This window comes from Trachypithecus francoisi, unplaced genomic scaffold (assembly GCF_009764315.1).
Source record: "Trachypithecus francoisi isolate TF-2019V2 unplaced genomic scaffold, Tfra_2.0 Lachesis_group10, whole genome shotgun sequence".
Classification (NCBI taxonomy): Eukaryota; Metazoa; Chordata; class Mammalia; order Primates; family Cercopithecidae; genus Trachypithecus; species Trachypithecus francoisi.
In genome coordinates, this window is record NW_022681455.1 from 39,039,076 (window position 1) to 39,055,437 (window position 16,362).

The 16,362-nt window shown below is 39.5% G+C and overlaps 1 protein-coding gene across 1 annotated transcript in view; it reads left to right on the forward strand.

Moving 5' to 3' along the window:
• Window positions 1-16,362, forward strand: part of DNAH8 (dynein axonemal heavy chain 8) — a 334,964-nt gene that overhangs the window by 261,284 nt on the left and 57,318 nt on the right. The window contains exons 83-86 of the mRNA XM_033217044.1: window positions 4,484-4,557; window positions 6,557-6,709; window positions 7,279-7,434; window positions 15,938-16,054. Of these exons, the coding sequence (XP_033072935.1) occupies window positions 4,484-4,557; window positions 6,557-6,709; window positions 7,279-7,434; window positions 15,938-16,054 (500 nt within the window). The remainder of the gene's footprint in view (window positions 1-4,483; window positions 4,558-6,556; window positions 6,710-7,278; window positions 7,435-15,937; window positions 16,055-16,362) is intronic.

Here is a 16,362-nt window from a genome sequence, read left to right on the forward strand (position 1 = left end):
GGCGACAGAGCGAGACTCTGCCTCAAAAAAAAAAAAAAAAAAAAAATGATAAAAGACTGAATGTTCTCCCAAAGATCAGGAGAAAGACAAGGATGTCTACTCTTAAACAACTTTTATTCAGCATTGCACTGGAGGTTCTACATAGGGCAATCAGACCAGGCAAAGAACAAAAAGCCGTCTACATTGGAAAGGAAGAAGTAAAACGGCTTCTATGATTGTGACATGAATTTGTACATAAAAAATTATAAGTTGTTTACCAAAAAACAATTAGAGCTAATAGATGAGTTCAGCAGGATTGTAGGATACAAGATCAATATTTAAAAGCTATTGTGTTTCTATGCACTAGCAAGAACAATTCAAAAATGAAATCATAAACACATTACAATTTGTTTACAATATCATTAAAAATAAAATACTTAGGAATAAATTCAATAAAAGAAGTGGAAGATTTGTACATTGAAAACTAAAAAAAATTGTTAAAAAATTAAATACCTAAATAAATGGAAAGACATCCAGTTTGTTCATGGATCAGTAGACTTCAGTAAGATGGCAGTACTCATCTAATAGATCAAGAGATTTAACTCAATCCCTGTTAAAATCCCAACAGCCTTTTTTAAAAATAGAAATTGACAAACTGATTCTAAAATTTGTATAGAAATTCATGGGACCCAAGCCAGCTAAAACAATCTTGAAAAGGAAGAACAAAGCTATAGGACTTATGATTCCCAAAATCAAGACTTACTACAAAGCTACAGTAATTAAAAGAGTGTGATATACGCATAAAGATATATATCATTGCAAAGAATATGTATCTCAATGCAGAATTGAGAGTCCCGAAATAAACCCAGCCCTCACGTATTATGGTCAGTTGGTTTTCAACAAGGGTTCTAAGACCATGCAATGTGGGAAAAGACAATCTTCTTTAACAAACGGTACTGCAAGAACCGATAAACATTTGCAAAGGAATGAAGTTTGGTTTTTACATCACAACATACACAAAAATTAACTCAAAATGAATCAGAGATTTAACTGTAAACACTAAAACCATAACACACTTAGTAAAAAAAAAAAAAAAAAAGGGGGAGTAAATCTTTGTGGCCGTGGATTAGGCAATGGTTTTCTAGATATGAAACCAAAAACATAAGCAATAAAAGGAAATATTGATAAATTAGACTTCATCAAAATATAAAACTTTGTGCTTCAGAGGGCACCATCAAAGGACAACCTATAAAATAGGAGAAAATATTTGCAAATCATATATCTGTTAAGGATCTGGTATCCAGAATATATAAAGAGCTCTTACAACTCAACAATAGTCAAATTACCCAATTTAAAAATGGGCAAAGGATTTGAATGGATATTTCTACAAGGAAGATATACAAATGGCCAATAAACACACGAAAGCATACTCAGCATCATTAGTTATTAGGGGAATGCAAATTAAAACCACAATGAGCTATTTCTTCATTCCCACTAAGATAGCTATAATCAAAGACAGGGACAACAGCAAGCATTGGTAAGGATGTGGAAAAATTAGAACATTCATACATTGCCAATGGAAATGTAAAATGGTGCAGCTGCTTTGGAAAACAGTCTAGCAGTTTCTCAAAAAGTTAAAGATAGGGTTATCTCATGACTCAACAAACTTGCCTCTGAGTATATACCCCACAAAACTGAAAATATACATCCACCCAAAAACTTGTATGTGAATGTTCATGGCAGCATTACTCATACTAGCTAAAAAGTGAAAACAACCCAAACGTCTGGTGCTGATGAATGGAAAAAAAAATGTGGTATATCCATGCTGTGAACTATTATTCAGCCATAAAAAGGAATGAAGTAATACATGCTACAATGTGGATGAACCTTGAAAGCATGCTAACTGAAGGAAGATAGACACAAAAGACCATATACTGCATAATTCCATTTTAATGAAATGTCTGGAATAGAAACAAAGATTTGTGATTGCTGGGGTGGAGGGGGGAATGGGAAGTGACTGCTAATGGGTATGGGATTTCTTTTGGAGTTGATGAAAATGTTCTGGAATTAGATAATTTGACAGTAGCGATAGTTACACAACTCTATAAATATATTTTAAAATATTGAAGTATATACTTTGTAATAAAGTATATACTTCATAATTTATATGGAAAGTATATCTCAATTTTAAAGGTTCAGAAATATATATTTATTGAGCATCTGTTGAGCGCCAGGCACTGGCTAGGTGCTGATTTGGCCACCGTGTCTAACTAAGTCCCTAGCTGATATTCTGGACTGGGCATAAAACAGACAGTAATTGATAAACAAGGTAGTACATAATATGCTAAGAAGAAAATATAAAATATGCTAAGAAGCAGGGGAAAGGACAGAGTGATAGGAGAGATGTGCTGTTTTAGATAGGACCAGAACCATCAGGAAAGCCTTGCTGACAGGGGGAGAAAAACCTGAGATGTGAAGGGAGTGAGTCTGGAACTCTAAAGGAGGGAACGGCAATGAGGCTGGGGAGGATCTGGCGAAGAGGCTGCTATGGCTGGAGAACAGTGAATGGATAGAGGGGTGGTGAGATAAGAAAAAGTGTGTGTGTGTGTGTGTGTGTGTGTGTGTGTGTGTGTTGGGTGGGGGTGGGGGTGGTGTGTGGCAGCAGTAGCAGGGACTGATTGTGTAGGGCCTTATAGACCGTAAATAAGAACTTTGGTTTGGATTTTGGATTTTGCCTTGGCTGCAATGGGAAGCCATTGGATGGTTCTGAGCAGAGGATGAACGTAATCTGACTTAGGGCTTGAGAGACCCCTCTGGCTGCTGTAGGAAGAATAGCTAGTAGAGGACAAGGGTGGGAGTGAGGTTGTCACCAGTTAGGAGGCCATTCCAAGAATCCAGGCAAGAGGTGGTGGACGCTTAGGCCAGGAAATAAAAGCAGAGTTGGGAAGTGGTCAGATTCTGAATATGAAGGGATGCCTATAAATCACCTCTTGACCCAATACCTGGATCAAGCAACAACTATGCCAGGGTCACCTGAACTAAAACCAGACCTTCCTTTTAGAAGGTGTGTTTCAGAGGAGTTGGATGAAGACAGAGAGGCTGTGGCTCACACTCATGTGTTAATACTTTTTGAGCCTGTCACTCTCCCTCATTGAACTATTGAACATTTGTGTGTTCTTCTGAAATAAGTGGGGCTCGATATCTATCCAGGATCCAGAGGCTCCTCTCATTCAAGTCACTCCTCTCCTTTCTTCTGCTTTTATAGGCTGGGTGGGATTCTTTTCAGGTGCCAGATTCCCCTTAGGAGCTGGGGAGATTCATGGGGACTTGGGTGGGAAAATCTACCTTTGCTTGTTAACACTTGGCCTATTTCAATTCCTGATTCTCCAAGCAGTGAGTGCTCTTCCATCCTCCTCAGGCTGTCATTGCAAAGTGTCTCCCTGTGACCCTGAGCCCACAAATAATCCCTAATCTTGCACCCTGCAGATCTCGGAAGATCTGGCTATTAACCACAGGATGCCATTTAAATGGTGTGTCCTGACAATGTTTCTGGTTTCTGACATACTTCTTTCCCCACCCCATGAAGTCTCCGGCCTCTTATAGTCTCTACCAGCAGTTCCCACAAACATACACTGGTTCACAATGTCTCCATTGATCGCTTTTCCTTGTACAGTGATTATGCCTCTAGAACCCAAGAAAATTGGGGCCTACAAGGGCTTGCTTAAAAGATAATTTCTAATTGCAGTTGTGTAAACATGATTCTCAGACTTCTTCAATTTAACTAATTCATGTGGCAGAGCACAAGTATGGTTCTCTGCCTGGGACATCTGGTCCTAAATGGTGCATTGTCTCTGGAATTATGACATTTTTCATCCTGGAGTGTTTTCATGTTTAGTTCCAAGGTGGTGATTTAATCTGAGGAGCAGCTGAGAACTAGGTCTTAGACCGTTGCCCCTGAATGTACCCATCACAGGGCCGAACTGTCTCAGATTTCATCTCAGAAAAATGATCAAACATACGAAGAAAACCTAAACAAGCAGACAGAAACTACTGTGAGCCTGATATCTAAAAGGAATCAACAGAAAATTAAACTTTACAGTTTAATGCTTATCTGCTAAAACGACAAAAAGGATTCTAACCAAAACTTACGGCAAAACTAAAAAATCCTTTTTCCCTCCAAATACCTGTGATAGCATTGTAGCTGCCTCTCCCACCATTAATCTTGTTCCTCATTGTCTCCAAAGAATCTCAAACTCTCACCATATGTGCCTTTTTCTCTCCCTTCCTGACCCCCCAACCCTTGCCTTTCCGGGTGGTGCCTCCAGGTCTCTGCTCCATGCATTTCTCTGATCCACACAACCAAAGGCCAGGCCTGTTTGAACAGCAAAGATTTTTTTCTTAGAAACAATAGAAGGAGGCTACAATCATTCAGAATTTAAGTTTTCATTATAATCCTGCTGTAAGAGTTATGCTTTATCATAGTGAACTTTCTCCTATGTTACAGAATGTCGAACTATCTCAATGGGGCAAGGACAAGAAGTACATGCTCGAAAGCTGATTCAGATGTCAATGCAGCAGGTATGTGACAAGAGACTGCTCCTGCTGCAACATTATTGCTGGAAACCCCATAGTCACGAATGTTACCACATTCTTGTCCTGATGCTCAATCCTGATTTTTCCATTTTTGCTTATCATTACCTGTGAATTTTAAACCTCAGTCTAGTTTCCTCCTGATATTCCCATGGAAAGCTTATTCCATTTTCTATAGTATATGCTCCATTTTACCTTCACCGATTTTTTGTTCGTTTTGTAATTTGGGAGACACACCTTCTGATTTCTAAGAATGCAGCTCTAGCAATCTTGGAATTTCATGATCAATATGAATAGGTAGTACTTAAGGAGTGACAGATTGAGACAGTTAAATTTTCATTTTCAGTTAAAGGCAGACTTTCATTTTTCATTAATGGATCATTTCAGGCAAATAAGAAATATTTAAGGATGCTATGTTTAAATATTGATAATGGTTTTCACTGAAAATTGCAAGATGAATGGAGTGTTAAGAGAGATTTCCCATTGCACCTAATAAATACACAGGACATTAATTTTCTAGAAATGCTCTGTAGATAGCCTTTTCAGCTGTAATAAGAAATTATACCATTTATAAAAATAAAAATAAAATAAGATCTTGGTTTATTTTTAAGCTTTTGATCTCAGAATATCTGTACAAACTTTGGTGCAGCTTCTCCCTGGAAATTAATGACTAGAGAGGGTTAATGGGCTAAAACTCTGCTTGGGTCATCAAATTTTCCAGCTAGTCATTAATTCTCAAATGCCCTAAGCCTTAATCTTTATCACTTAATTAAATTCAATAATTTATTTAATTTCTACATGTATATCTCAAAGCAATTATACGTAATTATTTTTACTCAGATCAAGTGTTTCACTCTGTTGAGTGATTTGACAGTTTAACTTTGGGCCTTACATAATTTCTTTAGTTTCTGTGAGTGCAAAACTTTTTAATTTAAATACTGTGTTCACATTACCCGTCTTTGGAATGCTAGCCTTTATAACTTCCATGCCCTGTGTGTCAAAGTGGGGTAAATATTGATGATATGGCATAATCAGAAAAGAAAACCAGACATGAGCAGGTGCAGCCATGTTGCTGCCTTGAGAGCCACCACGGTTAGCATAAAGCTGGCATTGTGGAATGCAGAGTGGGGAACCAGAAAGTAGGTGGGTCCGTGATGACACAAACTAATCCTGAATGCCGTCTTCCTCTGAAACCCCAATTGTATAGACGGCACATCCCCTTTGCTAGTTAAGCCGGTGTGAGTTGTATTTTCGCTTACAGTTGAGACACGGTATATATGCCTTGCCATGTATTTATCGTGCTCACTATTTTGTAGTTTTATGTCGTTCAAGATAGCTGATTCCTGTATAACGGTATTAAAATGTCTGGTGAAGAAACTATGTTCTTACAGGGCAGTGATGGTTTTGTGACATATTTTTAAGGTAGTTTGTTTAATCAAGTATTTATTTAGAAAGTGCTTAATAAGTTATGTGGTTTCAGGAAAGTGTGGAAAGAGAGTGATGATAAAGAATAAAGCTTAGCGTTATGGTAGTAAATGTCGCCAAATGTATTGTCTCCAACTTTCATGAGATCATGTGTATCTTTCTTTGTAACTATGAATAACTGTGAACCAGTCTTTTTGGTTTTGGGGGTGAGTCAGTTCTGATTTACCTTAGGCAGGACAACTTAAGTTACTGATTCCGAAATACCCATTCCCACCATTAGATGGTGCACACACTGTACTTACACAAGTCTGTCTTCAAGTTTTAATTTCTGTTCCTTTTTGAACCAGGGGTAGCAGAATACTATCATTTTGAACCCACTTGATTCTAAGTAATTAGCTTGTACCAATAGCCGGAGAAATTATTGTGTTGACATATAATTTTAAAAATGTGTTCAAAACAGTATTCACATGGTTTTATAAAAGAAAAAAGTGCCCATTTTGTTTTATTAAAATCATAGCAAAAAAGTTATAAGAAATAAATATGGACTCATTTTTGGATACAGGGTGGTTGGGTATTACTACAAAATTGCCACCTTGGCCTGGAATTCATGGAAGAATTACTAGAGACACTAATTACCACTGAAGCCAGTGATGATTCTTTCCGAGTATGGATAACTACGGAGCCTCATGATCGATTTCCAATTACATTGCTTCAGGTTTGTTACTAAATGTCTTTTCATTGAGAGTTATAGAAATAAAGATGGCATCATGGACATTGTTGAAAGATGAGAACACAACAGGGCTTTTTGGTCCTGTAGAGTCTGGACTGCAAAATCTCACTATAATACTATAATCATCACAATCTTGACATCAAGATTAGACTACAGTAAATATTTCCATAGAAGAGCTCTAAGACTTGGTACTAATTTATTGAGTTTCAGCTCTGATCAATGTACTTAGTTTATACAGTGCTGAACTTTGCCCCTACTTTATGTACCATAAGCATATTGTTTTCTGATGTACAGGTTGAGCATCCTAAATCTGAAAATGGAAACCTGAAATGCTTCAAAATCTGAAACATTCTCAGTGCCAATAGAATGCTCAAAGGAAATGCTCGTATAACAATTTAATGCTAATATTCCAAAATCTGAAAAAAATCTGAAATTCAAAACACTTCTAGTCCCAAGCATTTCAGATAAAGGGTACTCAGTCTAATATTGTAATTTCTATTTTATTCTTTATAGTAATTTATAGAAACAAAACCACTGTTTTCTTTTCATAACAGACCTCTCTCAAATTCACTAATGAGCCACCCCAAGGTGTACGCGCAGGTTTGAAAAGAACATTTGCAGGAATTAATCAAGACCTTCTGGACATCAGTAATTTACCCATGTGGAAGCCGATGCTTTACACAGTAGCATTTTTACACTCCACTGTGCAGGTAACTATGGAAAGCAGTTTTCACTTTTAGGGGATGGCTGGTGATGTGCTGAGGCCTCATTGGAGAGGCTCCCAAGAGGGCGCTATCCGTTGCCGCTCTGTCCCCTTACTCTCTTTTCCTTCATAGCACTTTCCCCACCTGGCATAGTGTATATTTGTTTATGTGTTTTGTGTGTGCCCCCTGCCCCAACCCCCAACCCTGCTATTGGAATGTAAGATTCTCCAGGGTGAAGACTGTCTTTTTGTAACTGCTGACTCTCCTGCTGTCACAACAGCATGCAGGGGATTGTCAGAGCTCAATAAATATTTGTAGAATGAGCTAATGGATTATAAAGATAGGAGCTTGGTTTTGAAAGTGCCTGTGCTGGCCAAGAATTTTATGTGGACCATCTCCTATAATACTAACAGCCACATTTCAAGATAGGATTATCACCATCTCAAAGACGTTAAGTACTCTTCAAATGTGGTTGACTAGGATTGGCTGAACTAGGATTGGCTGGCTCTAATTTATGTACTGTTTTGACTCTATTCATTACCTGATAGTAAAAGTAGTGGTGATGTTGGAGGAGGAGGAGGAACAGCAGCTCCGAGTCTTTCTCAAGTCATTTGCTGTTTGCTTTTACAGTCTTAGTACTGATGCAGTAATTTAAGAATTCTGATTACCAAGCAACTTGTCTGTTATGATTTTTAAAAATTATCGTTAGTGTTTTGTTCTGCATCTGAATTTTATTTTTTGTTCTGTAATTCAAAAGCTACATATTTTCAATGCACTTGATCTATTCCTTGATTTCACAGAGAATTGAAGAAATTCCTTTAACCTTTACCTGCATTTCTTTCTTCCCTGAGGCTGGGGTGAAGGACAAAATAAATCGGTTGGTCTATCCGAGGAGTCAAGCTTTTAGCTGTGTACAGTGATGGGCAGAACTTCACATTACCTCTCCCTGCCCTGTCCAAAGATGGAGGGGAACTTAATGCTCACCCCAGAAAATACTGTGTGTATTTACCCCTACTTCATTATCCCTACCACTTTACTAGGTTCCTGGCTGCCCAACAGAGAGGGCTGTGTTGGTTGTCTGTCTCCCAACCCTGAGAGAGTTAAAATCAGATTAAATGCTTTGCTGGTGCTTGTCTTTACTAAGTTCCATTGTGGCCTTTGGATTGTCAATTATAGCTTCCAAGTCACCGAAGCCTATTTCATACATTCTTATCTGGGAATTGTTCACTTTGCTAGATTTTATCACACTCTAATACAAATATTGCTTTAACTCTGCTATTTCATTCCCAATTCACAAATAACGTATTTTCCGATTCTGTTCCCAGTAGTGATGATTCAACTCTTCCACTGTGCTTATCATGGAGAGCTGGTTGGGGGTATTTTCCATATGGTTAATGTGGCAACCTGTGTTTTTAGTGGCCATTATCCAAGTGCTAAAGGGAAGAAGAGCAGCAGGACCATGGTCCAGCCGTGGGGCTAAAGTGCCCTTGCACTTAACACCACGTGTGTTTGGGTTAAAACGGAGGAAAAATATTTTCACCGCTAGGGCAGTGAAGTTACCAGTGGAGTGTCCAAGAATAAAAGGCTGAATGCCTCTTAAAATCAAATAATAGAGGGCTAGAAATAACACTTCACTGAGAGTCAGGAGGCCTGGACTTTCATGCTTGCTGTGAAATCAGTTAGCTGAAAGCAGTTAGTTGATCAAGTTATGTCTCTCTCAGGGCCTATTTCCCCATCTGTGCAGTTGGAGGCAGAAGTAGGTGATCTTTCAAGGTTTTTTTCAATTTCTAAAATTCCGTCATCCAGTTCTGTGACAATACAGTGAGTGTAGGTAATTGTTTTTCATCAATTTCAGAAGTGTTTACTGTGATATTTCCAAAATCTCCCGGGAATTTTAGACGTATGTTTCAGAAATATCACAGAAATGTTTGCTGTGATTTTGCCTAAGTTTTTTTTTGTTTGTTTGTTTTGTTTTGTTTGTTTGTTTTTTTTACTTGGTTAGGATAGGGACAGCTTAATAGAAAAATCCACAATTCTTTAGAGACTTGTTGTCTTGGGCCAGAAGCATCAACATCTCTTGGGAGCTTGTTGGAGGTGGATCTTAGATCTCGCCTCAGACTCTCCTGAATCAGTCTGCATTGTACCAAGATACCTACATGATTTATATGCACCTGAATGTCTGACACTCAACTGCTGTAGGAAGGAATGTTGTGGATTAGGTAGTTTGTGACTTAACGTTTCTTTTCTCTCTCTATTGTTGAGTATAAGAGCCACACATCTGATTTGTTAATTAATTGAGTCCTCCAAATTAAAACAGGTATCCCTTGCTTTAAACAAACATGTTATATGTACTTTTGTTTTTGCAGAGACTGAAAAAAGAATTAGGCACAGGATCTGAGGCTCCAGAGGGGTTCATGCTGGAGTTCATCCCACATTACAGTGCAGAACCCAGGAGTAAAATAACCAACTCCCTACCTGCTCTCCAGAAAAAATGTAATTTCTCCCATGGAATCCTGGTTTGGGTGGCATTATGCCATCAGCTTACCCCAGTTCATAGGCATGATATGTGGATTCTACTTCTGTTGCAGGGAACAAAATGAGCGCCTCTCCTTTCCTGGGAGAAGGGGAAGTAGATTTGGCTGGTCAAGGATAACTTGGGTAGAAGAGTGGTGGAGGGGCCGGGCGCGGTGGCTCAAGCCTGTAATCCCAGCACTTTGGGAGGCCGAGACGGGTGGATCACGAGGTCAGGAGATCGAGACTATCCTGGCTAACACGGTGAAACCCCGTCTCTACTAAAAAATACAAAAAACTAGCCGGGCGTGGTGGCGGGCACCTGTAGTCCCAGCTACTCGGGAGGCTGAGGCAGGAGAATGGCGTGAACCCGGGAGGCGGAGCTTGCAGTGAGCTGAAGTGAGCTGAGATCCGGCCACTGCACTCCAGCCCGGGCGGCAGAGCGAGACTCCATCTCAAAAAAAAAAAAGAAGAGTGGTGGAGGGCGTGGTTTGCTTTATTCTTGAGGTGGGAGCAGGCTTTCCCAGGAGGAGGGTGCCCTGGGTGCTGCCATGGGAACGTGCATAGATGCACGAGGCAACGCCGCATTAAGCTCTGCTCCCCGCCACTCCCGCTCTCCTCCGTCAACTTACTATCCACACAGGGCAGTAGCACCTACCCTGAGAGGGGAAGTTCCTGCTGAAGCCCCCACCCCTGCTGCAGTCCAGTGATGTCTCTACTTTTGCCAGTGGCCCTTCTGCCCTCCCTATGGGAGCCTTTTATTCCCAGGACCCTGGTGTGTGCCTGGTCTCAGTTTGGCTGCCACTCCCTGAGAATATTTCAGCATCCTCTTGAAGATTACCTAAGAGGGAAGCTTCTCTCTGGCCTCAGTATTCTGTCTCTAAGCTTTCCTGGGCAGTGTAGCATCCAGTGTAGCATCGTTCTGGGTTTCAGAGCAAGCCCACATTCACCCTTTGGGATTTTAATTTTAAGCACATTTTCCTCCAAAGTCTTAGTCTTTTGAAACTCAATCATTACATTTTTAGCCACCTCCTAACACCTCCTGCAGAAGATCAGAACAATGTTCTATGGGTTATTTTTTTTCCTATTGATTGTCGACATGCTGCTCTTCGAGGTATGTGTTGGACCGAGTAAATGTCTTAAGCAATGGTCTTCTCAGCCAATTATCTACAATTGTCTTCTCAGCCAATGCCTGAGCCCCAGAATAGGACACTTAAGTCAAAATCCCCAGGAGGCCAAAAGGAAGGAGCTCAGTCTTTTTAAAAACTTCCAAGTGATCCTGATATGCGGCAAGAATTGAAAATAATGGCCAAATGGCCACAACCCTTAAGGGAAGAGTCTTGAACCATTTTTATATCCATTTCATAGTCTGGAGTTTTTCTCCCCATCACCTTGGCTTGTCCACATTGAACTGCATATTTCTTTCTGACTTTTCAAACAGCTTATATATAACTCTGTGAGGTGAGGTGGTCTTTTTTTTTTTTTTCATTTTTCTTTTTTAGCTAAAGTTATTGATTAGGATCTCTAAGGGCCTGTAGTGGCTAGTGGCAAACTTGGAAATTTTATCATGCCTTTAAAAATTACTTAGATAGTAAATAAAACAGGCCTAGGGCCCAGGGAATCTCACTATTAACAGTTTTCATTCAGAAAAGTGTTTGCTTCCCCTATATTTTGTTTGTTTTCTTTCTCAAGTCTGAGCCTTGATAAACATTCCTTTCAAATTTAATAGTGTATATAAAATTCTTGCTTTGGGGAGAGATGATTATAAAATTCCTCATTTAAATGTCTTTGAATAATTATAATAATATGATACAGGTTTATCTTTTACACTCTGCCCCATAGTGTTTCCCAGAGGTTCTGGCTGTTTCTGTTAACTATTTTTACCTAGTAAAGTTTCCCTTACATTATCTAGTGTGGCTTGTATTTTTCTTTGTATGTTAGCTCCAGTTATTGGAGTTAGATAGATAAATCCAGTTGTCTTGTTTTGAAGCTGTGAAATGATTCTGCAGCTCTGTGGGAACTGCAGAGGTAGAGCCTAACGTAAAACTGGAAATGGCTCTGACATCATTAAAATGGTTGAACAACTTTTCATCAGTGTTCTAAGGAGTTTTTCATGATTCTACATTTTCCATATTTCTTTTTTTTTTTTTTTTTTTTTTGAGACGGAGTCTCGCTCTGTCGCCCAGGCTGGAGTGCACTGGCCGGATCTCAGCTCACTGCAAGCTCCGCCTCCCGGGTTTACGCCATTCTCCTGCCTCAGCCTCCCGAGTAGCTGGGACTACAGGCACCCGCCACCTCGCCCGGCTAATTTTTTGTATTTTTTAGTAGAGACGGGGTTTCACCGTGTTAGCCAGGATGGTCTCGATCTCCTGACCTCGTGATCCGCCCGTCTCGGCCTCCCAAAGTGCTGGGATTACAGGCTTGAGCCACCGCGCCCGGCCTCCATATTTCTTTAGTAGTTCAGAGTTTTGCATATTCTGTGAAAAGAAAAGAAGAAACTGTATTAGTCAAATTAAGTAAGGAGTGGACTGGTTTTCCTAAAATCATCACTCACCAGCTTGATGATGTATAGTCACTCCCTTCTGTCAAATGAAGTTTTAACATTCAAATCTGTCTGCGTTCCATGCCTTGAAGCACGTGAACACTGAGTTGCTGCTACTCACCAGAGCTAGTCCTCTGCTGAAGCAGAACCTTCTGTCTGCAGCCTTCTTCTCCATGAGTCGCAGGATTTGTGTTCCTAATTCTGCTCATGGCCTTTGCCAACCCTGAAAGTCTCTTCTCTCCCCTTTGCAAAGACCAGCTTCAGTTTTATTATTCCCAGAAGCCTCAGATTGAACGTCTTCTTCAGGCTTATCATCTGTGAAATGTTGACAGTTAATTATATTCACTATCCCATTGTTCTTTTTCTTGTCTCTAAGTCTTATTTTTGCAACAGATTAAAACTTCTTGAAAATGCATCCATTTAAATATTTTTTATTGTACTGCATAGGACTCATCCCATGGTTTCAAAAATGTTAATTAAACTGAAGAAATTCAATATTCCAAATAAGTCTAGCAAAACCCCTTGCTTTGATCTTCGCAATGAGCTCTTAGGTTCTATTGTTTGAGTCTATCCTGATAGTATTCCAAGGTAATTTAAAAAAAAATAGCAGTAAGATGAAATGACTTCATTTGTGAAAGAAAAGGTACCCACTAAGATTTGGGGCTTTTTTATTTTCCCAAGATGAGCTAATCAGTTTATGACTTTAGTGAACCAACTTAAAAAGTAAATGCTTTAGATGAAAACTGGTAGTAAGAAATATAAACATGAAGCAAATCTTAGCATTAGGGCAATTTTCAAAATGCACATTTTAAGGAACAACTAAATTGCAGTGACTCAGTGCATAAAAATAGGAGTGTTTCCATAGAGCCCATTTGAGCAGCTTTAGTAATTGGAGTTATTTCTCATTCAGCCATCCATCTAATTGAACATTAAAATTTAAAAATTAAGTCAAACACCTAGGTAAAACTAATGGTGTAAATTCTGATTCTCTTTTTCAAAAATGGGAAAACATCCACATTTCACTAATAAGTCATTTAGCATTCTTCTCTTCAAAGTCCTCAAGATGGAAGAAATTCCAAGAACTAAAAGGGTTAGCTGTATGAATTTTCATGTTAATATCCCATAACCCTCTCAACCCACCCTTGCTCCTGGGATAATCTGGAAGAGGCTCACCTCAATGTTTCTGAGGTCCACTTCAGAAATGCCAAACCCTGGGTCAGCCTCAGCATTGACCTCTTACAGAGGAAGGGTTCCTTCTGCCCTGGTAATAATTGACCAGTGTTTATTAGGCAACCGTGATTCTTTCCCCCAAGGTGCAAAAGGGGAGACAAAAATAGAAGACGTGTTTTTCACTGTCAAGGCTCAAAATCTGGTTATAGGACCATATATTTCAATATGAAACATCTAAAAACAAAAAAACCACAAAACAAAAACCAAGGCAGCATGAATGCTGGGACTAGAAAACAGGAAGCTGTCAAGAGAAACAGTGTTAGGGACCACGGCTCCTGCCCTTGCAGCTGGGACCACACAGTCTCTCCTCCCTTCAAGGCTGTGGCCTCTGCTCCTCCTCACCTCCTCTAAGTACAGGGTGGAAGATGATTCCTCACAGCTCCTGAGTTTACAAGTTTTCCTAGTCTAAGCCCCAGATAGCAATTACAAACCCTAAGTTCAAATTCCTGGGAGAAGGAATCTGGTCAGTTCTTTCTCGGCTGGCTTTCTACATTGGATCAGATTAGCTAAGGGATAGGAGTGGGTGTCACATAGCACAAATCTCTAATGCCTGACAACCTTAACTAAAGAAGTTTAGGTCTAGAGGTAACAGTAGTACTTTACGTTTTTAAGCGCTACTCCTATTATTATTATTATTTTATTATTTTTGCCCTTCGTCTGATCTCCCAGGGTCAGAACATCTAGACCCAAATTAATCTTAATGATTTACTAAATACTTTAAAAGCATACCCTGAAACTCAGTAATTAAAACCTTTGAATTTTCTGAATTTCTTCTCTGACATGTTCATGAACTTGTCCAAGCAAAAATTTATTTAGATTTTTTTTTAAATGGTGGGATTATTCAGGATCTGAAGCATGGCATAGCTGCAGCAAGAAGGATTGGAATGGCTCGTGACAATGGCAGTGTGTGCATGTGTGTGTGTGTGTCTGTGTGTGTGTGTATTGAGTTGGGGGAGGCAGAAAAGAAAAAGAAAAGTTAGTATATACTTAGAGGTAAAAGAGTAGAATTAAACGTTCCCATAGATGTATAGGGATTCTACTCTCCACATGGGTCCTTACCTTAGGCACTAGAATTAGGGTCTAGAAACTAATCTAATAAATCATTGGACCTTCCTTAGAGACTGATTATGTATTGGGATAGGAAAAGCTGATGCCTTGGAAACATCTGGACTCATCTATGTGGTTTGTTGGATGATCAGTTCTTGGAGCTATCAGGTCTAATACTTGCCATACCTTTAAAATGCTCTCTGGAATATCAAAACAATTGAATCATTTGCTCTGAGTCCAGTTTGATTATTTATGGGTGATTTGGCATTTGTAAACAGTTAGCCACTATTGCACAGGAGTCTCTTAGGCCCTCTTTGATTAAGTAGAGGGAAACAAATGGGGGTCACGTGAAAGTTTCAAGACAGACACGTCATGTGCACAACAGAAAGTTTTAGTTTTCAAAACCTGAAATGACAAGATTGCCAAGTGAAGTCATCACAGAATAAGTGCTCTTGAGAGAGGTTTAGGTAATCCAACGGAAAAAATTCAAACCCTTGCATTTGACATTTCAAACTTTCGGGAGTCCAAGGTAGAATAACAGTTCATTCAACAGATATTTGTTGAGCACCTACTGCCTTTTTTTGAGTTGTCGGTGGAGACCTAGACTTTAAAAATAAACAAACCCAAAAACTGCAACTTGACAAATCTTTGGAGATTTGTTTGTATAAACCAGTTAGCTATAGAGCCATGAAGTAATATTTCTAATATGGCTATATGCCACATCATGTTTCAGTCAACATGGATTGCATATATGGTGGTGGTCCCATGAGAGTATAAGGTACTTTTACTATACCTTTTCTGTGTTTAGATATGTCTAGATACACAAACACCTACCATTGTGTTATAGTTGCCTGCAGTAGTCAGTCCAGTAACATGCTGCACAGGTTTGTAGCCTGAGAGTAATAGGCTACCTCATGTAGCCTAGGTGTGCATAGGCTGTACCATCTAGGTTTGTGTAAGCACCCTGGAAGATGTTCACATAATGAGGAAATTTGCTTAAATGATGCATTTCTCAGAAGGTAACCCCATTGTTAAGTGACATGACGGTATATCCAAAATTGTATATACTATTCTTTTAAACTAATGTTGATAATATAGCCTTAATTTTACTGTATTTTTATAGCAATAAAAAATGGAATCAGGTACACGCAATACTTACTTTTCTTTGGTGTTTTTAAGGAGCGACGAAAGTTTGGCCCCTTGGGATGGAATATTCCCTACGAATTCAATTCCGCTGACTTTTCAGCCAGTGTTCAGTTTATTCAGAATCACCTTGATGAATGCGATATTAAAAAAGTGAGTGAAATTGTGCCTTTTTTCCTGTTTTTATTGCTCTTCTTAAATCAGGGTTCTACAGTCATTTGAAGTCTATGATGCGGTGTGAATTTGCTGAGCCCCATGGAGCCCCCTTTGAAGGGACTTATTCTAATCAGACACTTGCTGGGGCAGCCTGTCCCCGCCCCCAACACGCACATACCACGGAAGCTAACTAACTCAGTGTGTGGCAAAATACCGCATCTTTCCTCATGTTACACTCAAGGGCCACAGGGCACTTCAAGAGAAGGTGTGCCTTAGGTCAAGCTTCTCCTCACTGGTCCTACTCC